At 44.8% G+C, this 23,431-nt stretch overlaps 1 protein-coding gene across 2 annotated transcripts in view; it reads left to right on the top strand.

The window, feature by feature from the left end:
• Positions 1–23,431, top strand: part of Loxhd1 (lipoxygenase homology PLAT domains 1) — a 165,234-nt gene that overhangs the window by 87,551 nt on the left and 54,252 nt on the right. For both annotated transcript variants that reach the window (XM_063231735.1, XM_003474065.4), the window contains exons 16-25: positions 714–910; positions 3,767–3,959; positions 7,713–7,873; positions 10,353–10,824; positions 11,268–11,422; positions 13,499–13,632; positions 18,989–19,155; positions 20,032–20,136; positions 21,905–22,033; positions 23,147–23,311. In XM_063231735.1, coding sequence (XP_063087805.1) covers positions 714–910; positions 3,767–3,959; positions 7,713–7,873; positions 10,353–10,824; positions 11,268–11,422; positions 13,499–13,632; positions 18,989–19,155; positions 20,032–20,136; positions 21,905–22,033; positions 23,147–23,311 — 1,878 coding nt within the window. The remainder of the gene's footprint in view (positions 1–713; positions 911–3,766; positions 3,960–7,712; positions 7,874–10,352; positions 10,825–11,267; positions 11,423–13,498; positions 13,633–18,988; positions 19,156–20,031; positions 20,137–21,904; positions 22,034–23,146; positions 23,312–23,431) is intronic.

Below are 23,431 nucleotides of genomic sequence, written 5' to 3' on the forward strand. Positions count from 1 at the left end.
AGGTCTTGAAATTAGTGTCACTTGCCCTTAAATGCTTCCTCTTCTTTCCCCAAGACATGCCCTGGAACAAGCATGGGGACTTTGCATCTGCCTTACATTATCCCAGACTTGCCTTTTTCTTGGGTGTTTTTATCCTTGCATGCAGGCATTGCAGGCCTTCTGAGGTGATAAAGTGACATCTACATGGTGGCCAGTTAAGAGCAGGGGGCTTCAGGCACATATCAGGATTTCACTTCTGACTGGTAACTTTTTAACTGTCACCATGTTGTGCCAGACATATGACCTTCTGGGTCTCAGATTCCTTGCCTGTAAAGCCAAGATCAAAAACATAGCAGTAACACTGTGTGCGTGGTGTGCTAAATACAATCTGATGAGCTCTTTGCTTCAGTTTACTCTTCCATGAGAGGAGAAAGTGGACTGACTGGTTGCTGGAGGTCTTTTTAGTCTCTGAAATATTGGCATTCTTGCCTGTAGCTTGTAGTTTGTTTTCCTGTTCTCAGTACATTCCATGCTTCTGGAGCAGGCAGAATTCTGGCTCTGTAGGTAGGAAGACTCCAGAGAGAATGAAGGGTCCTCTCCCTCAAGTCACAAGGCCTGGGGTGCTGACCTCGCCTGTGTCTTCCCTGACTGCAGACTGCCCTGCTACCCCAGGCACCTTCTGCCTCTCGTTCTACACTAACCTCCTTCCTCTCTTTCTGCCTTGGACTGTTCAGACTTCCGCTACCACATCAGTGTGAAGACTGGGGACGTGCCTGGGGCCAGCACTGATTCTCAGGTCTACATAAAGCTCTATGGGGACAAATCTGACACCATCAAGCAAATTCTTCTTGTCTCTGACAACAACCTCAAGGACTATTTTGAACGTGGCCGGGTGGATGAGTTCACCCTTGAGACCCTGAACATCGGAACTGTGAGTCCCATAGTCATGTGAAATCATCTTACCTATTCCTCTACATACATCCATATACGTGTGCACATACACATGCACATGCACACATTCAAGTGGTTTTGGGTGAACCCATTTTAAAGGAAAAGAAATGCCCACTTAGATGCTGTAAGTGAGGTATGTTATTTTCCAGCTATAACCTAGAGCAGATGGAAATAACACCAACAATGCTGAGGTCCCAGTGCCTCTTTGGGGATGAGATGTATATTTTTAGTAGCTTTTTAGTAGTTTATTTACATGGCCAGAATCAATGTACTTGACTCATTGACACTAGAGAAAGGGATACAGGTACAAGAAAGACTGAAAAGTGGATCTAAAAATACTCCCCAACTCTGTACCTGAGTGTATACCAGAATCAGGTTCAGTGCCCCTACTGAGTGTCCTTGGGAAACACTACTTTAGGGTATGGTATCCAAGAGTCTACATCTTTCGAAGTTTCAGGTGGCCTTGCAGTAAATGACCTGAGCACTTCTTCACAGATAAAGCTGGCCATTAGAGTGATGAAGCCAACTTTAAACAACAGTATATTACGGTGACAGGGAAAAGAGGCCCGCACAAACTGAACTCAACTTTGATTTATGTAGAGATTTCTACATATTTTAAAGGGAGAATGAGGGACTATATGCAGGGTAGACAGGGGCTGAGTAGAACAGAGAAAGTAGAAAGTACCAAGAAATGTAAGAAGCAGATGGGGCCCTGGGAAACCCATCTGGTTTGCTAACCTGTGCCTGTCAGAGTTAGGTTCCTTCTCTTCCAGAACCTGGAGACAGGGACCATCCTCAGGTATTGGCTGGAGCCAATACTATATTCTTTTGATAGCCTGGAGTTTTCTCCTCAGGCACAGAAAGGAAGTTAGGGCAATCCTAGGGTCATAGCTGTAAGATGTCAGAACTACGCTGATGTTTTTTTAAGTCTTCATAAGCCAAGGTTGAAGCTTAGACGAGCAAGCTCTCCTAGGCCTTGATCGAGGTGAGACTTGACTTCACCTGGGGAAGCATAAAAAGAGGTATAAAGGGGGGCTGGGGATTTAGTCAGCGGCATAAGCACCTGCCTTGCAAGAAGGCGGTTGTGAGTTTGATCCCTGGTACCAATAAAAAAAGGAAAAATACCAAAAAAAAAAGGTATAAAACCAGGACTGGAGCTCTGAGACATCTCCAGAGTTTCATGGTAGGAACTGAGGAGGTTGGGAGTCCTGTCTGCAACCTCATCTCCCCTCTCTGTGGCCCCACCCTTATTTTAGGTGCTTTGTGCCCTGAACTCTCTCCTCCCATCAACATGTGCTCTAAGGAACAGCCCCACGTCAGTTATTTATCCCTTGAGGCTATGAACTTCGATCCAGATTTTCCTTGATCTAATGTATTTACATTTTAAGTTGAATCAATAATTCCAAAGTAAAAATGCTGTTCCCTTTACTAATCAGTTGAAGACAGAGTTCAGTGACACAACTGAGGGGAAGGCATGACAGAAGAAGAGGGGACAGGTAGGATTTGTACTGCTGAAACCCCTCAACCAGTAATGTGGCCAAAAGATCACACTGGGTCCTGCACACTGGCTGCCAATTGCCTGATCTAAGGCCCATATTGCCACCAAACATGTAGTGCTTACCTTTGTTTGCATCCATTTTTCCATTCAGAATGACAGAAGATCCTAATGGGATTATTAGCACCTTTCAAGTGCATACTAAGTGCTCAGACTATACTTCTGAACAATTACTCTAACTTAGGTGCCAGATGTTGTGGTGGAGCCAAATGACAATCCCTGTTCTTAGGGAACTTCCAGTCATATCAGATAGAGACACCTGCCCTGTCTTTACTCTTTCTCTCTTTGGAACTTTCACAATCTCAGCACCACAGAAAAATGAGAAACTCTCCTACGTCTCTTGATGTGCACTCAAAATGCTCTTAGTTTCCTTCCAGTGCTTTTGGGGGACCAGGACCTGTCTGTGATGGTGTTTTCGTTACCACTTGCAAAGAGGCACTTAGTATTTGAGAGAGTGAGAGCAGGGCATGCATGGACAGTTTTCTAAATCTGACCTTTGGCACTGTACATGGTTTGTATCACTCTATCAACCATCAAAGAAAAAATTTCAGATTGGGAAGGGATTTCAATGGTCATCTGATAATGCTACCTCATTTAAAGTTGCCCAGTACACAACATTTCCACAAAACATAAAATCTGTCTGAACACTGAAAGGCCCTGTACATCCATGGATGGCAATAGGATCATCCCTGTTGCCTACAGGTGAAGTAGATGATAGCAATCATTTGCTATAGAGTGTTTTGGGGAAAGAGAACAGTATTCTTCAGGTCCAAGACTAAAGGGAGTAATTGGACACAGAATCACAGATCCCCAAGAGGTTGTTTGAAAATTCTGTCACCTACAGAATGGGAATATCAAAAAGAAATGCAGACATGTGTACAATAGTGTATTCAAATTGAAACCAAACCAAGTTGTAAGACAGCTGTCAGAAGGAGGTGGCAAACATGTTGAGTTTTGCTTTCTCCTGCAGTCACAATCTAGCATCTTTAAATACCTACTAGAGCTTTTAAAGTTCATGTCACATCTGCTACCTTCTTTCTTCTAACAGCTGCCTCAAGAGCAAGCTAAACTAAGAGGAGGGGATGGAGGCCCAGGCAGGAGAGATGATGACCTGGTTCATCAACTGGCTGATGGTCTGGCCTGGGTCCCAGCCTCTCCTCTTCCGAGGAACTGGTAGCCCTAGTTTGTGCTATTTGTGCCAATGCCCAGGGAGATGAGGACTGAGGCTTGGAAGTTTCTGTGCACTGCCTCTTGGTCACACTCATAACGTTTCCATTCTAGATCAACCGGCTGGTGATCGGGCATGACAGCACGGGCCTGCATGCAAGCTGGTTCCTGGGCAGTGTTCAGATTCGTGTGCCCCGTCAAGGCAAACAGTACACCTTCCCTGCAAACCGCTGGCTGGACAAGAACAAGGCTGATGGGCGTCTGGAGGTGGAGCTCTACCCCAGCGAAGTTGTGGAGATCCAGAAATGTATGGAGGGGTTCGGGTGGAAATATGTAGAGCTGAGGATGGTGGGTGGAGGAGACCGTGGGGCAAATGTGTGGGGAGGGGATCCTGTGGGGAATTAATGAAGCCTTCAATTGCCTCTTAGACCATGGTTCTAAGAGACAATTAAGGCTCATTCTACAGATGAGGAAACTGGAACTTTTTTTTCTGGAATAAAGACAGCAAATGATATTACTAGAAAATGAGTAATTTGAAGCCTGTGGAGAAGAGTTTGAGGCTCAGTCTCTGCCTTCCCTTAGAAAGGCTGTCTGGAGAGATCAAACTGTTCATTCATTTATTCAATGAACATCTATTAGGGTATCTCTGTGCCAGCCTTGCTCTGAGCTCCCTGGAGACAGCTGTGAGCAAGAGAGACAAAGCCCTGGTCCTCGTGGCTTTATATTCTATCAGGGAGAAAATAAGTAGAAAAAATAATACCAAGAAAGAGCTCTGAGACAGATGAAGCAGGTTGAGGGGTTGGCAGGAGCATGGATAGAGGAGTTGTTTTAGGCAGAGTGGTAGCTTTTCCAAGGAGCTGAAAGTTCAAGGTGGTCTAGGTCCCTTTGTATAGATCGCAACAGGCCTAAGACTCCTGAGATTATCTAGAAGGTGGAGATATCAAAGTATAGCAAGAGAGTATCCCTTTCCTCACCCCTGCATGTTCATGGTCATCATGAGAGCAGCTGCTCGTGGCTCATTTCCACACGAAGCTTCCTGAGAAGGAAGCCTGCCCCAAACAGCTCTCCCCTTCCCTCTCCTGGGACGCTCTGTGCTTTCGCACATATGCAATTCATCTTCCTAGTCTGCCCAGAAAGTTCCTGAAAGCTGTGTCATACACACATGCATGGAAAAGGCATCTGTCGGTGTGAAAGTCTGCCTTCCCTTTTTAACCTGAGAGATTATTTCTGGTCTGATTTCCTCTGTCGCCTCATGTATTGTTTCTTTACTTCAGTTGTTATCATTTCAGAAATTTCAGGTGTGTGTTTCCCCTTTTCGTCTATGTCAGTGACTCTTGGGCTTGTTCTGGGTGGTCTGCAGGGCTGAGGTTGCATTTTGCTTTTTCATTTTGTCATTTTCTGGGTTCCCACAATGGCACAGTGGCTACGGAAAAGGCTGTCCTCTCAGGCACACCAAACCAGGGTTCTCTTTCCCTCTTTTAGGAATTAATACTTGATTTCCAACAAAGTGGTTCAGATGCTAGTAGAAAAAATATATATATATATATTATAACTGTATATTGTATATGTATATACTATATATATCTTTTTTACTATATATATAGTAGTTTTCTTTCTTATATATGCAGTAGTTTTCTTTCTTTTCTCTTCACCCTACCCCATTCCCTTTATTATTCAGAGGTAACAATTTCAGTCACTCTAGGATATTCCTCTGAAACTTAGCACCATATTTTTAAATATGCTTATCCATTTTTAAATTTTTCTGTTCCGGACATTATCTATTGGTTTCCTATTACAGAAGAGAATTTTGTTCTGTTAACACACACACACACACACACACACACATTTGTAAAAGTGTGTGTGTGTGTGTGTTAACATATACAATTATATTCTTCTAGTCTTCATTTTCTACGTTAGTATGGCTAGGTAAATAATGTTATTCACTGCTCAGTCACCTGATGTATGATGATTGCATTTCAGTCTTTTTGTACAATTTTGGTTTCTTTCCTTGGTTCTGTCATTTTCTCTATGCCTGTCACTATCAGTGTTAGTTTTCTGTGGCCACTGTAACAAGATAGTTCTCCTTGGCTCGCAGAGGGCCACCTTCTCACTGTGTCTGCTCATGGTCTATTTTCATTGTGTCCACATCCCTGGTGTCTCTCCCTGTGTCCAAATTTCCTCCTCTTAAAAGGACATGACTCTCACTAGATTACAGCCCACCTTGAGGGTCACATTTAAGCTTTAGTACAAATTTAAGATCCTAATTTCCAAACATGGTTATTTTTCAGGTGCTAGACATTAGTGCTTCAGTGTAAGAGTGAGGAACTCACAATTCAGCCTATAAAACCATCTAATCTCCAAATACCCTGTAGAACCAAAGTTGTTTCCATGTGTGCAACACGTTGGGTACTCTGATGGTTTTCTGCCTCTGCTCTCCCTCCCCGATGTCATTTGGGGACCTCGTTTTAACCAGCTTTAAAACAATCATTGTCTTGAATTTTTTCCCTGTTGGATCTCCCATTTCTTGGACTTCATGTCTTCTTCTCTTTTGGCTTATTCTATTTTAGCAAAACACATTCTCCACTTTTATCTCCTGAGTGTATGGAAGATGATTATTATACCTGATATACTTATATATATCCTTTGTGGACTTTTACATTCAATTCACAATTTGACTCACTACAGAATTTTGAGTTAGAACTCATTTCCTTAGAGTTTAGAAAGAATTATTCTGCCGTCTTCCAGTTCCCATAATTGTAGTCTGCTATCTGAGGGTTTTTCCCTCTCTAAATCCACTCTAATCTTATCTTTATTTTGGACATTCTGAAATTGTCAGAGTGTCTTTTGTGATTTTACTTCCATTCACTGTTCTGGAAACTCATAGCACCTTGAAGTATTTTTACTTTTTTAGCTTTTAGGGTTGTGTGTCCAACAATTTTAAGTCTATTTCCTCTGTTGTCTCTAGAACTGAACTCTTGTTTGTATATTAAATTTCCTCTGACTTTTTATCTTTTTTCTATCATCTGTCTTTTTGTCCTTGGGTAATTTCCTTTCTGCTTTTAGGAAACACCCTTGATTTTATCTTGCTGTTGAATATTTTATTTCAGGTTGCCGTCTTTCAGTTCCCAACAACTCAGTCTCATTCTCTGAATGCTCATGGTTCTCCTTCCTCATTTCATATGATGGTGACAGTCTGTGGTGCAGAGAACTGGGGGAGGAAACGGAGTCAGGGCTCCTCTCCAGGAGGACTTCTGGCTTTCATAGAGAGCCTTGTGGTCCACACACCTTCCCACCTTGCTCTTAGTTCAATCTAATATCTCAGCCAGTCCTCTTTAGCCCCTAATGTCTTCCATTGCCATGGTAATAAAGATCAATTAATTGAATGTAACACTCTTTACTTGATAAGAAATCATGACATTGTCTTATACCATTGTTGAGAGGCCAGTCCTAAAACAGTCATGCTGACAGACAATGTGGTATCGTAGTTCTTCTGGGACACACTGCATTCCCTTGAGATATTCCCTCTACTGACACATGCCTGTAATTCATTTCCACCTTCTGATGCTTTAATAAGTAATATTATTTCAAAGGTAAGAGGACGAGAAAGAGGGAGCCAGACTCATCCTTTGATAATGTCATTAATCCCACCCATTAGGGTGGAGCCCTTGTGACCCAATCAAATCTTAAGTCTCTAGCCCTACAACACCAACTAAATTTCAACATGGAGCGGACAAACATTCAAAGCATAGCATGTAGATAGAAAGCAGGCACTGCCAGCTGTTATATTGAGCTCTCCTTATTCCTACCGAAGAACACATGCGATACACATGTGAATGGCCAGACTGAAAGCTTAGGTTTGCCATTTCCACTACTTACACAATTCCTCTAAGTATTGTTTGTCCATTTGTAAAATGCAAATGGTTATAATTATGTATTGGTGAGAAGCTTACATAAGATGATGACCAAGAAGCACCAGGCATGTGGAAGAGCTCTGGAAATATTTGTTTTGTTATTATCATTATTACTAAATGTCCCATTTCTCTCACATGTGCCCACACAGTGGTCCACTATGAGGTTGAGATCTGGACTGGGGATGTGGGTGGTGCAGGCACCACTGCCAGAGTCTACATGCAGATCTATGGTGAAGAAGGCAAGACCGAAGTACTCTCCCTCTCCAGCCGCTCCAAAGTGTTTGATCGGGGATCCAAGGATGTGTTCCAGGTGTGTGGGGGCGTGGCAGCAGGGTGCCCACAGGGGCCCATAGGACAACAAGATGGTTCCCTAGGTGCCCTTATTTCATCAGCTAACACCCACTGGAGAATGGACTGTCCTCTAGCCAGTTGAGGACAAGTCGGACAAAGACTCTCTTGGCTTCCTGAGGGTTCTTGAGAAGAGCTGACCTGGTAGAGTTTTTAACTGGGATTAAGCACCAGGTTTTTTGGCCAATTTCAAGAGTTTTTAACTGGGATTAAGCACCAGGTTTTTTGGCCAATTTCTACCTTGTGAACTTGAAAAGTAACACCCTCTCACTGTACCTGAGTTTTTGGCTTGAAATGAGAGGATTGGGTTACAACAGGGCTTTTTATGCTTGACCTCATGTTCAGGTTATCTGGGGAACTTTAAGAAAAGGTACTGCTTGGCCCACATTGAGACCAGTTAAATCAGAGTCTGTCAAGGTTGGATGTATTTTTTGGCATGTCTTTCATTTAAAGTTCTACTAGTGGTACTAACATGTTGCCAATTCTGAGATTTCTGGAGTAGGTGATTCTTATTTAACTCAAGACGTCACAAAGGCTGGGGTCCTTCCACCCACTCTCTGGTTAGTGACTCATGCTTTGTAGGCAGAATCTGAGAAGTAGTGGAATTTCATACCATGTTCTGAGTGTCTCAGGCCTCCTTATTTCCTTTTGTAAATCTCTTTGTCAAAAGAAGATAGATATGTATGTGAGCACGTTCTTCGTAGTCAAGACGATGCAAGGAAGTACTCCTTGAGTGGCACATGCATATTTTACTTTGGACATGATAGCATGCATGTGTGCATGCACATGGTGTGTATCAGCAGGGAGCACATTCATGCTGGCTATTCTATTTGTGTTTATGTACCACAGGCACATTATTCTTCAATAAAGGGGTCTTACCTCACTCCCAGAAGAGAAATTCTTGGTACTGGGACCAGACCAGGGTCACAGGTGTCTGGATTTTAGAAATGATGATGCCTCATTGAGTTGAATGCCCTCATAAATGGCGAGAAGGCTAAGCCACATATATTTGACTTCCTGAGCTTTGGTTAAAACCTAACTTTTGCTTGGCTGATTCACCATCCCTATAATGATCCAAAAAGTCAATGTCAGGAATGTTATGGGGATGCAACCCAGCAGTGTACCTCTCAGAGGCCAGCTCACTGGGTGTAGTGTATGCAGCCCCAGCTAGGCAGACAGATGCAAGCATGTGGTGTCACAAGCAGGCTTCTTTGAGAAAGATATTATGGAGGTACTGTGACCCAGGAAATATGAGGGAGGGAAGCTAATGGGTTACCAAGTCCAGCACACATCTCCCAAAAAGCTGAAGATAAATTCTGCTTTTGCTGGGTCCTGATGTCTATCTTGACTGAGAATTTTCTCACAAAAGTGTCTTGACCACATTGTGGATTCATAAACTTAAGTTGAGGACATCTATATACTCATGTAGGTCTGGAATTGAATCACAGGACATTGAGTATCTATGGGACAGCCTTGGGCTCCAGTTTCCCTGGAATGCAGGAGGGATACATGGTGAGACCTGGTTTTAAGAAGGTCAAAGGCACAAACAGTGGCTCATCAGCATCAGGATGCTTAACAGGAGCCCCACTAGCAAGGACTCATGGGAGCTTTCCCCTGGAGGTCTGCAGGAACCAGACCTCATCTGAGTTCAGGCCCTTCCTGCCTGACAGTGTGGCATCCAGGGTAGAGTAACAGTATGGTCTGGGGCTGAGGACCCAACACACTACCTTTCAAGCCCTGACAAGTAGGGAGAGATGCAAAATTATGTTCTCTTAAGTTTGAGAGGACAAAGAGGGTATCCAGGGTAGGCCAGGACCAGAGCCAAGTTTTGGGCCCCTACTGAATGATTAAGGAGAAGACAACCAGATAAACAAGCCATGTGTTAGGAAGGACCTGGGGCTTCTAGGGGCATGAGTAAGATATTTTTTTTTAAAAAGAACACTTTTTAAAGCATTCATATATGGTCATATATGCTTGATACCAAAAAAGTTTGGAGTAAGACCACAAAAAAGCACAAATTTTAAAATCATAATAATAGTAAAGTAGAGGACTAAATGGACAGCTTTGAATGGACCTTAGAGGTAAGGAGGGAATAGAGGCAGGCAGGTGAGGGAACTGTGAGAGTGAAGACATGGAACTAGGAATCTAGGAATGAGTGCCCTGTGTGTGTGTGTGTGTGTGTGTGTGCGCGCGCGCATGCACATGTGATCAAGAAGACAGAAACATCTTTACCATGATAGTGGTTAGAAAGAAACATATTTGGGGGGCGGGCAGGTTGAGGGAGTGGGTATGGTCGGAGAGAGGGAGCCAGGAGCGGCTGCTAAGCATAGAGGCCTCTGTCCCTGGGCTGCAGCCCAGCACCAGGCTCTGGGCCTGGTTCTGTTGGGGAGGCAGGGAGGACACCAGGAACGACCCCAACCGCTTCCCTGCACTTTGCCCAGCTGGAGGCGGTGGATGTGGGCGAAATCTACAAGATTCGGCTGTGGCACACAGGAGATGGCTTTGGGCCCAGCTGGTTTGTGGATATGGTATGGCTGCGGCACCTGGTGGTGCAAGAGGAGGACCTGACACCTGAGGAAGAGGCCCGGAGGAAGAAGGAAAAGGACAAACTGCGGCAGGTGCTCAAGAAGGAGCGACTGAAGGCAAAGCTGCAGAGGAAAAAGAAGAAAAAGAAGAAGGGCAGCGATGAGGAGGACGAGGGTGAGGAAGAGGAGTCCTCGTCGGAAGAGTCCTCGTCTGAAGAGGAGGAAGAGGAAGAGACTGAGGAGGAGGAGGAAGAGGAAGAGTTTGGGCCAGGGATGCAGGAAGTGATTGAGCAATACAAGTTCGAAGTCCACCGCTGGCTGGCCCGGGGCAAGGAGGACAATGAGCTTGTCGTGGAGCTGGTGCCAGCAGGCCGGCCGGGTCCTGAGCGTAAGCCTGAGGAGGGGCCAGGTGTCCCCTAAAGGGACCAGGGAGGGGCAAGGGTAACTCCATTTCCTTCACATGAAGGCCACATAGGTGGAAACTCATTGTGGTTCCCAACTAGCTCTCTTGACTGGTATCTGAAGACCTGCCAGAGAGTTCTATTTGAGGCTAAACGTTACCTTGTCCTCGGGAGGAACCAGTGACTCTGGGAGGAGCCCTGATACAATTCCTTATAACTAAATGTGTGGACATGATTGGAGGGTTGCTGAGACCAAATGTTGCTCTTGGTCGCATGGTCAAGAGACATCTTGGGTTGGGGGAAGTTCAGGCCAGTTTAGTGTAGATATATGATAAATCCTACTCCAAGGATCTGTATGAATCTGTGAAGCTGGGCTTCAGTTCACCTCACAACCCTGTGCCCTCAATGCTGCATGTTTCTTTGTCTCTAGCCAATACCTACGAGGTCCAAGTGATCACAGGGAATGTGCCCAAAGCTGGCACTGATGCCAATGTGTATCTGACAATCTACGGTGAGGAGTATGGGGACACAGGCGAGCGACCCCTGAAGAAATCAGACAAGTCCAACAAGTTTGAGCAGGGGCAGGTAGAGTACGTGATCTCTGGTCTCTGGGTCTGTTGGGAGGGGAGTCCAGATACAGAGCACAATGCCCTCTTACAACTGCTCCACCCAGTATGGTGTCTGCTGTGTGTCTAGCCAGGTGCTCCCTTCAGTCTTCCTAAGTCTGATGGCAGTACCTCTTCTGTAAGCACTAATGCTTTCTGGGCGTGGGAGGATGAGAAAAGCACAGACATACTCCAGTACATGGAGTCCATAGGCTTGGGACCAACTAGAGAGTAGTATCCCGCAGTAGGTACTCAGGCACTGAGCAGGCTATCTTTAAGATAGTATTGTGGAGAAGACTTGGTGGATAATGTATGTGTACAGATAACGGTAAAGGATGTTTGCAAAAGACAGATCCACAGAAATGTAGATGTGGAGGTGGAAATGTGGAAGGCCAGTTTGAGAAAAGTGTGTTTTCCCCTGAGCAGCGGTTGGTGCTTCACAGTGGCTAAGCTTGAGTCAGGCCAATAATGTGTGGAAGTGTGACAGGCTGAGAACACCTAACTACATTCTGAGGAAGCTATGAAATAAATGCATGTACCTCCCTCTTCCAGGTAGAGGAAAAAGAACGAAAACTAAAACTGCTGTTTCTATCCTTTAAGATTTTGCATATCCCAAAACCAGGTTTTCTCTTCAACCCAGAGAAAGAAAAACAATAAACCAAATCCTTTAAAATACTTACAGGTACATTAGTTGCTTTGTATTCTCAATCCCCAAATTTTCATTCAGAACTCCTTGACATGACTTGGAGATCTTCATTTTATTATTCTCCATTAAAAACCATAGCAACTATATTCCTGGGCTGGGAAAAAATTATTGCAATGGACAAAACTGATACAATTGGTGAAATTTTAATATGCACTATATATTACATGATATTACAATCACATGTTGCATAACAACAATGGTGTTCAATAAACACAAATGACATATATTACAGTAATCCCATATGATTACATCACCTAGTAACATTGTAGTCATTTTGACTTGTGTAAGTACACTATATGATGTTTGTTTGCATAATGACAAATATCACCTGGCAACATATTTCTCAGAACATATCCCCATCATTATGTGATGAATGTCAATACTGTGTTGATGTTGACTGTTGTACTGATGTTGAGAGTGTTAAGGTTCCTGATTTGATCACTGCTCAGGGATTAGATGAGTGTTTTTGTTCCTTGAAAATCCATGCTGAATTGTTTAGGGAAACACGATCATGGTATCTGCCACTTACTTTGAACTAAATCAGAAACAAGAAGAGGAGAGGAGGGCCAGGAGGTGAAAGGAAGGGAGGGAAGGGAAGAGGAAAGGAAAGAGGGATGAGAGAGTAGCAAATAAGGATGAGGCATAGCAAATATTGTGCATAAGTACAAAATCTAAGTGAAGGTGTGAAAGCATTCATTGTACTACTTGTACAGTAGTATTTCTGCAAGTTTTCAGAAGATTTGAAACCTTTTTTCAAAGCAGAGTCAAAAAATATATTCCCAAGAAAAGTCTATCCATTTCTAGGATCCTAGTGTGGTCTGCTTCCTCCAGTGCATATGGTGACTCACATACATGTGTATGAGTCACACCCAGCTTCCCACCTACATGGGGAGCAAATTCAAGTCTTCTGTTTCTGTTTGCATAGGATTAGCTCATAACAAGTACTTAACAAAATTTGCGATTGAAGGAGATGATCTACATGCCCACACACAAGCCTATGGTCTCAGTGCACCTTCCCGTCAACACACGCACACGCATGCACACACACACACACACACACACACACACGCATACCTCACAACTGCAAACTGTCTCACCTCTGCCTCTCACCTCTGCCTCTACCTTCCTGGAAACAATGAAGTTGAGAAGGTACCATGGCAGAGATAGCTTGAAAAAAAATAGCACAGGACAAACACCAGACCCATGAGACACTGTCCATCATCCCCAAGCCTGTAGTTTGGGGCCTTATTTTCCACCTCTGGGTGCCCAGGTCCTTGGAGAGTGGAGCTGATGGCAAGGGAAGGAGAGAATGGGTCTCACCCCTCTGAGTACTACTCTCCCTCTTCCTAGACAGACACCTTCACCATCTATGCTATTGACCTGGGAGCTCTGACCAAGATACGTATTCGCCATGACAATACAGGCAACAGACCAGGCTGGTTCCTGGACAGAATAGACATCACCGACATGAACAGTGAGACCACGTGAGTGTGGCTGGAGGGGTGGAGAAGGCCTTGCCTGCCACTAATATTGTCCTAGAATAGACACTGAGGATGGGTAAAGGGCAAGGGTGGGTTGACTGTGACATCTGTCCCAGCTACCAGGATGAGTTTGCTCATGCAGTAGGTCAAATGGGCATTGCCTGTTCCCCCTCCACTGTGCATCCTCCCAGAGTAGCTTGCCCTGTCAGTTGACAATCTGGTAGTACATCTACTCTAGTAGCTCTTGACCACCCATTCCAAGAGGTAAGAATCAGTTCCTATCACTCCTATCCTGGCCTAATCTCTATGACCAGGCTTCACTCACCCAGGGACTCTCCTTGGAGCAAGCAACTTCCCAGCACCTTGTTTTGAGGTTCTAGGCCAGGGCTTAGCAGCCTTTCCTGTAAAGGCCACATAGAACATATTTCTGGCTTTGTGGGCCATTTGTTCTTGCCAGCAACCTCTCTACTGACTGAGCACAGATGATATCTAAGTGGTGGGGTATGGGGGAGGTGCATATGACTGTATCTCAAAAAAAATTGATGCAGAAATTTGAATTTCTTATAAATGTCACCACACAAACTATTACCCTTTGTTAGCCTCCCCCCCCCCCGCAACCATAAAATGCAAAACCCATGCTCAGCTTGTGAGATGTACTTAAGTAGATAGTGGGCCTGCTAGAGACACAGCCACCACCTGAGCTGGCCTGGAAACAGTCATAGGTCTTTCCCTGATAAAGGAGCTCTGCCTGGGAGAAGTGAAAAACCTGGCCAGCCTCAAAGCCAATGAATCTGAGCAGGTCAAACTGTGTCTTTGCTATGTTTCTTACCATTAGACCACACAGCCTCTTGGGTGAGAGGGTCCCAGGGCAATAAGGTGAAAGAAGGCCCCTTTGTATGAGTAAGAGGGGGCAGAGAAAAGTCTGTAAGTTACTGATAGGGTGTTGGGACTGATGGGGGCCTGCCAGTACCTAACATTTAGTGGACACATAATGAATGTTTGTTAAATTAAAATCACTTCCTGCCCTGAAGCCTGCAGTCTCTTGGAGCACACAGGCTGGACAGAGGTGATGGGGCTCACCCCATCTTTCACCTCATTTTGTCCCCTCATCCCAAGGGGACACAGGCCCAGTTCACAGATGACCCAGTGTTACAGTTTCCATGAAGTCATGGTGGTAGCTCACAGGAGCCATAAGACAATCCCGTAGCTGGGAACCAGGGCCTTGGCCAGAGTCTCATCTCTGCCAGAAAATTTCAGGTTAGCATGGACAAGAAGCTTCGTAAGTATGGCCTTCATTTCCTCTTCTCATAAATGTCCTTAGTGATGCCAGGGCAGCTTACTTCTCAAAATGTCCTGGCTGGCTGTGGTAGTGCACACCTGTAATCCCAGCACTCCGGAAGGCTGAGGCAGGAGGATTACAAATTCAAACCCAGCCTGGGCAATTTAGCAACTTAGTGAGGCCCTGTCTCAAAATAAAAAAGAACTGGGTATATAGCCTGGTGAGAAGGCCCTAAGTTCAACCTCTAGTAACACACATGCATTCACGCATGGAGTTCTGAAACCCTAAGGCATTTAAACTAGAGAAACATAAAGGGCTGCTAACCCATAGTCTTAAAACAAACTGGGAACATCCCTTGCTTCCCCTTATGGTTCTTCCAGGGTTCTTCTGTTCCATCCATTTGACATTTCTGGTCCAACCCAACAATTTAAAAATTATTGTAGCCTTGTAATATATTTAAATATCTGGCAGTATTTGTCCTCTTTCATTATTATTTTAAAATATTTCCCATTCTTACCTTTTTCAAATCAAGGCAGTAAGTGATTTGAAAAAAGATCTGGCTGGAATTTTGATTGTTCTGCCATTAAATATATGTGTGAAGAATTGCATAGTTAGAATATTAAGTGCCACCTCCAGGTACATTTTTCCACTTATCCAACTGTTCCTTTATGACTTTCAGTAATGCTTTACAATTCTGCACTCAGCTTTTTTGTTAAGTTTATGCCTGATACAATTTTTGCCACCTTTGTGAATGAAATCTTTTTCTTTCTTTGGGCCCTTTCTTTCCACCCTTCCTCCCTGCCTCCACCTTCCTTCACTGTCTTCCACCTTCCTTCCTTTCTGCACCTCCTCCTCTTCCTTCCCATTCTTTCCTGTGTCACTAGTTAACACTCTTTTAATAAATCCTGTCTGACTAAGGACTCTGTGATGAGCTGGCTTCAACAACCTTCACCCCAAGAGCAAGTCAGAGCAAGTCTATTTCCCACTATGGGAGATAGAAAAGAAACTGCAGACGTTCAAAAGAAACAATCACAATAGTGAGTCTGTCTGTCTCTCTGTCTGTCTCTGTCTCTCTTTGACACTGCTTTTCCCTACACTATGCAGGTCTCCAGGCTCTCCCAACCTTTGTAGCTCAGGAAGAAGGGTTTTGCAGCCGAGAGGGTTATAGACACTGACATGTTACAACTGCCCTGAACCAAATCACCAGCCTACATGCACCCTGGACATGCTTGACTCCTCCTTGCCACTCCCAACCCATTGGCTGGGCATGTTGGCTCTTTCCAAAGGAGAACACGAATTGGATCCCATCTTCACCCTCCATTCCCCCTTTAAAGCCTCCTGACTGCTCGCTCTGTTTCCTGCAGACTCTCTTACTGACCAGGATCATGTCACATCTCTGCTTAAACACATGAAGAAGTTCTGTTTCACTCACAGGAAGGTCCAGTGCCTTTCAGAAGCCTCCCTGACCTGTGGGGTCAGCCCCACACCCCCTCCTACGTCTCTTTCCTGGTCCTTCTTCATCTCCCGCTGTTCCTTGAGCCCTACAAGCATGGACCCACCACCAGGCCTTTGCATTTCCTGTGCCTCTTCCTGGCACTGCTTTCCCTTGTGACTCACCTTTGTGCATTTTTAGATGGATCTCTGCAGATGTCGTCTTCTCAGTGAGGTCAGGATGCTGCCCGTCCCCTCTTTTTCTCTGTGTCACTTGTCATCTGACCTCCAGTAAACTGGTGTGGTGGGCCCTTGCTCACCTCCCTGCACAAAATGTGTAAGTAATGACTTCCTCTCTGCTGACACTGCCGTGTGCTTCTCAGGACCTAGAAGAGAACCTGGCAGAGTAGACACAGACCTAAAGTACGTGAGTTCCAGATGCTTGTTCTTGGCACCAGCTCATTTATACTTGATGTTGTCCTGCCTTTAGCTTGTACACAAAGTGAGAAACTGCATATGAAATGACTTAAATTTTGTAACACTCAGCTTTGCAATTTCCTCATTCAACTTTCACTTGCAAATGAGATTTTTTTTAATGATCCCAAGCTTCGGTCTGACACCTGATTTGAAGTTTTTGCTCACTCAGGTCCTTGCTTTTTCCTTTTCTGTCCTTATTAAGCAACTTGATGCAAATCTGGTCCAGATCACCTGCACACATCTCCTTCTCTTTGTTCCTTAAATCTTCTACCTCCTCCTTCTCTGGGTCCAGAAAGATGCCTGAGGGGACTTATTCAGGAAGGAGTGTGGGACAGGAAGGAGTCAGCAGGCCCAGACTCCTCCTGCCCTCTAAGTGTGTTGGTTATGCCTAGGACACAAGAAGTCTAAATGTCCAGCTCCCAGCCACAGCTCAGCTGCAACTCTGTCTAGGCAGCAAATTCAAGATGAGATCTGCTGGCTTGGGCTGCAGCTGTGTGTGTGCTAAGGGCCTTCAATGCCTTGCTGCTGATGTGGAGAGGATAATGATGCTCAGGCACCACGGGAGCCAGGCTCGGCTTCTCTGCTTGCATTCACACATGGAGCATGAGAGGCCTTGTGCTCTTCATTCTGTCTCTCTGACTTTGTTCTCTCTCTCCCTGGGTAACCTGCTGGGCTCTTTCTTTATGTTCCCCCGTCTCTCCATCCTTGTCCTCACTGACTTCCTACTCTCATTGTCTCTGTCTTTGCCCTGATCCACCCCTTCCTTTCTCTCCCATTAAGGGGTCATGATTTAGAACTGTAGCCTATTATTCCTAAGTTACTGTATTTGATTGAATAAAATGTTAACTTTCCCATTCAAATATTTAAAGACTGAGAAATGGAACAGTATGCATTTAACATTTTACATAAAAACACTAGTTTAATTGGCATTTAACTTACATCACCCTGGGTTGAGAGCCTCCTGACCTTCAAATCATTGCCTATCAGCATAAAATTACCCACTCCCTACCATTCAAGCTCAGGAATGCTTTGTTCCTCTGACATGATGACATTTGGAGGTACCAAGGACCATAGGAGAACATAGGGACCAGAAAGAAGCAAGGCCTTTCGAATCCAGCCCCTTCCCAGACTTGGATAAACCCCTGAATAGACTTTATCCATCAGGGCAAAGGAGGGGAGGAGATACAAACAGGGTGCAGTAACCCTGTCTTGAGAGATAGACTGCAGTACCAGATGCTCTGAGCTATTGTGGAGTTCAGAAACTAGAGGAAAGCTACCTAGCCTGTAGCCTTCAGAGAGCCCAGACAAGGCTGAAAGGAAAGAAAGGAAAATAATAACAATATGACAACAGCATAAGCAAATTCTTACTGAGAACCCACCTTTACCCACAGAAGTATGTCCAAAGAGTAGGTAGGACATACATGCAAACATGACTCATTACTTAAAACCCAAAGATAAATGGCAGTCTTCTCATGCTACAGACTAAATCTGGACCTTGGCATAGAGAGGTGAAGGGATTTGTTCAAGGTCACACAAGAGTTAATGGAAGAGCCAGGATTTAGACCAAGACAACCTGACTTCAGGGGTGAGTTCTTAGTTGCCCCCTCTACTGCATCTCTTGTCTTGGCCCCACCTTCCTTCAGCCCAGGCACTCCATCACACTGACCATCCTTCTCCACGGAGATGAAGAACTGGACATCCCTTCCCTAGAGGGCCCAACTGTCACCATTTTAGCTCCTTAGCCATGTTCTTTGTACCCTCTGAAAACACAATTGATTCACTCCATCAAAATCTATTTACTCAGTATGCATGTCTGGGGCATCTGCTATGTACAACTCTCTGATGAAGTATTTGTGGCTAATAGATTGGTTCCAGAAATTGCAAGAACAAGCCCTATAGCTTCCTCTTTTAGATCCTTCCACCCAAAATAACCCTGACTGAGGGTCATGTACTATCATCTCCAGTGGGGCATCTGAAGACAATGTCCCTATGTTTATTTTCTACCCCAGGCAAGTGACTCATGGGTTAATTCGTAGGCTGAGTAATATGGAAGGATGATCCAGTGGAGGACAGACAAGGAAGCATTTGAGTTCCATGAAGTGCACCCTCCTTTCTGGCCTGTGACTGCTCCTGTGTGAGACCTTTCCAAAACTTTCTGCCTCTACTTCACAGGTATTACTTCCCGTGCCAACGCTGGCTAGCAGTGGAAGAGGATGATGGCCAACTGTCCAGGGAGCTGTTGCCAGTGGATGAGTCCTATATATTTCCCAGTGAGGATGAGGAGAGTGGAGGACATGGTGACAATAACCCCCTTGACAACCTGGCCCTGGAGCAGAAAGGTTTCTAAAACTAGAGCATATTTCTTCCCCACCTTCTCTCCTCCATCTTCCTTTCCTCCCTCTGGGTTCTGGGCACCTCCTCTGACAGTGTCCCTTCTCCATGTCAAGAATGCAGAAGTTGGAGTGGGAACATGTTCCTATATGTCTAGAACAAGACTTGCTTCAAGGAAAATGGCTCAGGGTGAATCTATTGCAGCCAGTTCCGAATATCTTTTTGTTATTCCCTCCAGACACACTCTAGGATCCTCATGCAGGAGTCCAATGATTCCTGTACTCCCTTCCTTGAAACTTGCACCCATAAAACTCCTCCTAGCCTGAAGGAGTCAGACCAGAGCTTTTGATTGACCTCTGGCTCTCACAGTTGACTCACCTACTTCCTCACTGTTTTAATCTATTGATTAATCTATTATCATTATTATTTAATGATTATTATTTAATCTATTGATTGAGAGATTCCTGTGTGAACCAAGATCAGGGGACATCATTTCCACTCTCTGGAAGTCTTCAGATTAAATATAACTGCAGAACAATATACACTGCCAGTAAAGTGATTCAAACAAATAGCCAGTGTGAACACAGAAACATACTCATTATGACCACAGGGATCCCAGGTATAGAAAGAGCAAAGGAACTGTTGGAGAGATAGAGCCAAAGCAGATGAACAGAGGAAGCCCTTCCAGAAGATGTACCCCCCCTCCCTCCTCCTTTCATCGATTTTCTTTTTCTTTCTTTCTTTATTTTTTTTGTACTAGGGATTGAACTCACAACCTCACGCTTGCCAGGCAAGTGCTTGTGGCACTGAGCTAAATCCCCAGCCCCCTTCATGGATTTCTATGGCTCTCTTTTCCATATCATCTTCACATCTCCTCCTAACAGATAAATTGACCACATTCTCAGTAACCATAAAGACTGGGGACAAGAAGAATGCAGGCACAGATGCCAACGTCTTCATCACACTCTTTGGCACGCAAGATGACACTGGTAAGAAAGTGATGCAGGGTCAAGGTTCACTCACTTTCCTCCTAGGTGGACAAGCACACTGAACAGAAGTGCCCCAAGACATCCACAATCAGCTTCCATCTCCTGAAAGATTGTGGATACTTAACCTCAGCAGAGAAAGACAGTTTCTTTTGTTCTGAAAGATCCCTTCTCCTCTGTGCCCACTTTCTCCTCCTGTCCTGATGGAAGAAGATAGCCCTCGCTCTGACTTTATCCTCATAATAACCTGGGAAAGGCTGTCTTCTCCAACCACCAGTAACATTCACTCATGAGCCCCATGCTCCTCTAGGGGCTCTTAGTATTGTTCTTGGTTCTCTGCAGGAACTCAGAGAATGTGGCATTTAATGATGGGGTCACATCCACTCATGTCCCATCCAGTCATTCTGTCTGAGTGTAAAGGAGAGTCAGCCCTTCAAGTAGACTGCACAAATTAGCTCAAAAACCTGCAAGATCAGAGCCCTTTGCCAAGCATAAGAATGAATGGATCTAACAGTTCCTGGCCTTTGATTAGATCTATTCTAATACTATGGTGCATGAGTAGAGAGCATAGGCCTGATTCAAATTTCCACTTCACCATTAATTGCATGACCTTGGGCAAGTTGCTTAACCCTTCTATGCTTTAGTTTCTCCTATTTGTAAAGTAGATATAAAACTCTTGTGTGCCTCATAGAGTTAGAGCTTTAATGAAATTGAACATGTAAAATATAGTATTTGGTCAAAGTGGCACTCAATAAACATTAATCACTATTATTTATAGTTTATATTAAGCAAATGGCATATAATGAAATAGTTATGTCATAGCTTATAAATAGAGCTGGATTATGATGGCTCCTGAACCATAGTCAGATGAGATCAGGCACATTCAAGATAATATGGCTGTAGATTCTGAACAACAGTCAAAGGAATTGATAAGCCTTAACAGTTATTTGCCACTGGCTTTCTATATATTGGACACATTCTTGATCACTCAACACCTTCTTAAGTTTTTTCAGTAACTCAGCAGGGAAGGCGCCCAGACTACCTCTTCTTAACATCTAAGGAATCCAAGTCTCAGGGATATTAACTAACTTGCCCAAGTCCACACAGATGGTAAGAGGCAGAGTCAGGTAGTGCTGGGCCAAAGTCTGTCTACCTCTCTGTACTCTTAAGCCAGACTTTAATGGGCCTGTAAATGTCAAGAGCCTCTCTACATGGGGTGGCACCAAAGGTGGGACCTGGAGGGATAAGGAGACAGTGCTAGAAGAGGCAATAAGGAATAGTACTGCTTCTCAAGCCACCTTGAAGCTCAGACTCTCACAGGAGTCCCAGGAAAGATTCCATATGTGAACTGACTAGAAGGAGGCCCTTGAAGCATCTCTCCCTTTGACATCCAGATAAGATTGTTCTGAGAATTCTAACATGTCCCATCTCCACAGGTGCCCTGTTTGGGTAAGGAGGGTGGCTTTGTCATCTACTCCTTCCTTAGGTAGAGAACTGTGAGGGTCATGAAAAGGGATCACATGCTCACTTAGAGCCTCACCGCCTTCTCCTGGGTGATCTTGAATAAGGCCTCTCCTTATATATGAACTGAAAATAAAAATGCATACCCTAAAGAATTAGTGTAAGTTCAATAAAAGAACACATGTACACAAGTCCAATACATTGTGGATGGTAACTGCATCATCTCAGTTTGATTTGAAAAGGGATGGGTTAGACCAGGTTAGAGAGCTCTCAGGGCCGGTCAGTCATGTTGGGATCATCTGGTTGACAGGAATAACCCTCATGAAGTCCTCCAAGACAAACAGTGACAAATTTGAAAGGGACAGTATTGAAATCTTCACGGTGGAGACGCTGGAGCTGGGGGATCTGTGGAAAGTCAGAATCGGCCATGACAACTCAGGTCGGTTTCCCTCTGCTCTTTACTGGGCTACAACCGTAAGGACCATGGACAGGTCCCGGGGACCTCCGGGAAAGACGTTTGGGATTGGATGCCATCTCCCTTCCTCAACATAGATTCTCAGTCTGTCTTGACTGGCTACACACAGAGAATCTGGTCAAACTGGTCTGAGCTCTGGTGATTTTTAAAGTGTAAACACGCCCCCAAACTCAATTTTAATGTGCAGCCAGATTTGAAAATCTCTAAGCTGCCTCAGTGGCCCTCTAACTTGACTGTGCATCGGAATCACTTGGAGGTGGGTGGGGTATTAAAATGTAGATTTCTGGGCCTCAACCCTAGAGACTTTGATGTAGCAGACCGGGGTGGTGACTGAGAATGTGCAAGTCTCCCAAGTCCCTGGATCATACAGAGGCCACTGATTTAGGCCACTTTGAAAGCCAATGATCTAGCCAGAATATTATGACCATTGACACTGAAGCAAGACAGAGGGTGGACCCACATTTGTCCTCTTGAGTAAAGTAGGATTCTTTTTCTTGGCCCTAAAAGCATCTTTTTCTAAATTTAAGGAAGAGACCTGTGTCCTAGAACCCAGGATTGTCAGGACTGCGGGGAAAGGGTTCTGTGCCTGGCTTCCACTTTTTTCCTTTCAATTTAAGCATGACTTTTGTAGGGAGGATTCTCCCTCTCCTGTTCATTTACCTGCTTCATCCACCACAATCACCCAGGGAGTGGTGCATGTATCCCTGCCATTGAGTGAAACCATAACACCTTTGTGGACACTGGCTGTCTTGGGTGTACTGTTTGGAGTCTGCATTCTGGATAACATCCTCACCTTCCCCCTTTCAGACTCTCCATCCCCTTCTTCATTCCCGTACTGTGTTCCCTCATTGTTCCTGATTTCACTGCCAGAGCCTGGACTGCAATCCGGCTTCAGCTGTGTGCACGTTTCAACAGGAATCCTCTTAGTAATGCTGTCAGCAAAAGGATGACCCATGAATGTTGGAGGTCTAGGTGTCAGTCATTCAGTAGGGAAGGATGTTTGGAGTCATTGTAGTCACTCACAGGAAACCATCTCTGCACAAATCTTAATAGATTCTGTGTCTCCTCTCTCTCCAGGGAAGGCTCCGGGCTGGTTTGTAGACTGGGTGGAGGTGGATGCCCCATCTCTTGGAAAGTGCATGACATTTCCCTGTGGCCGCTGGCTGGCCAAGAATGAAGACGATGGGGCGATCATCAGGGACCTCTTCCACGCAGAGCTTCAGACAAGGCGATACACACCATGTAGGAACCTTGCATGACAAATGTGGTCCTCCTCAGAATTTTATCACCTGCCACCCCAGTTCCTTATCCAGACTTGACTCTGTGAAGGGCACACTTTGGAGATTTGGTTCTCTTGTTTGT

This window comes from Cavia porcellus, unplaced genomic scaffold (genome assembly GCF_034190915.1).
Source record: "Cavia porcellus strain 051 isolate PalLab524CR breed Dunkin Hartley unplaced genomic scaffold, mCavPor4.1 scaffold_20, whole genome shotgun sequence".
NCBI classification, from domain to species: domain Eukaryota; kingdom Metazoa; phylum Chordata; class Mammalia; order Rodentia; family Caviidae; genus Cavia; species Cavia porcellus.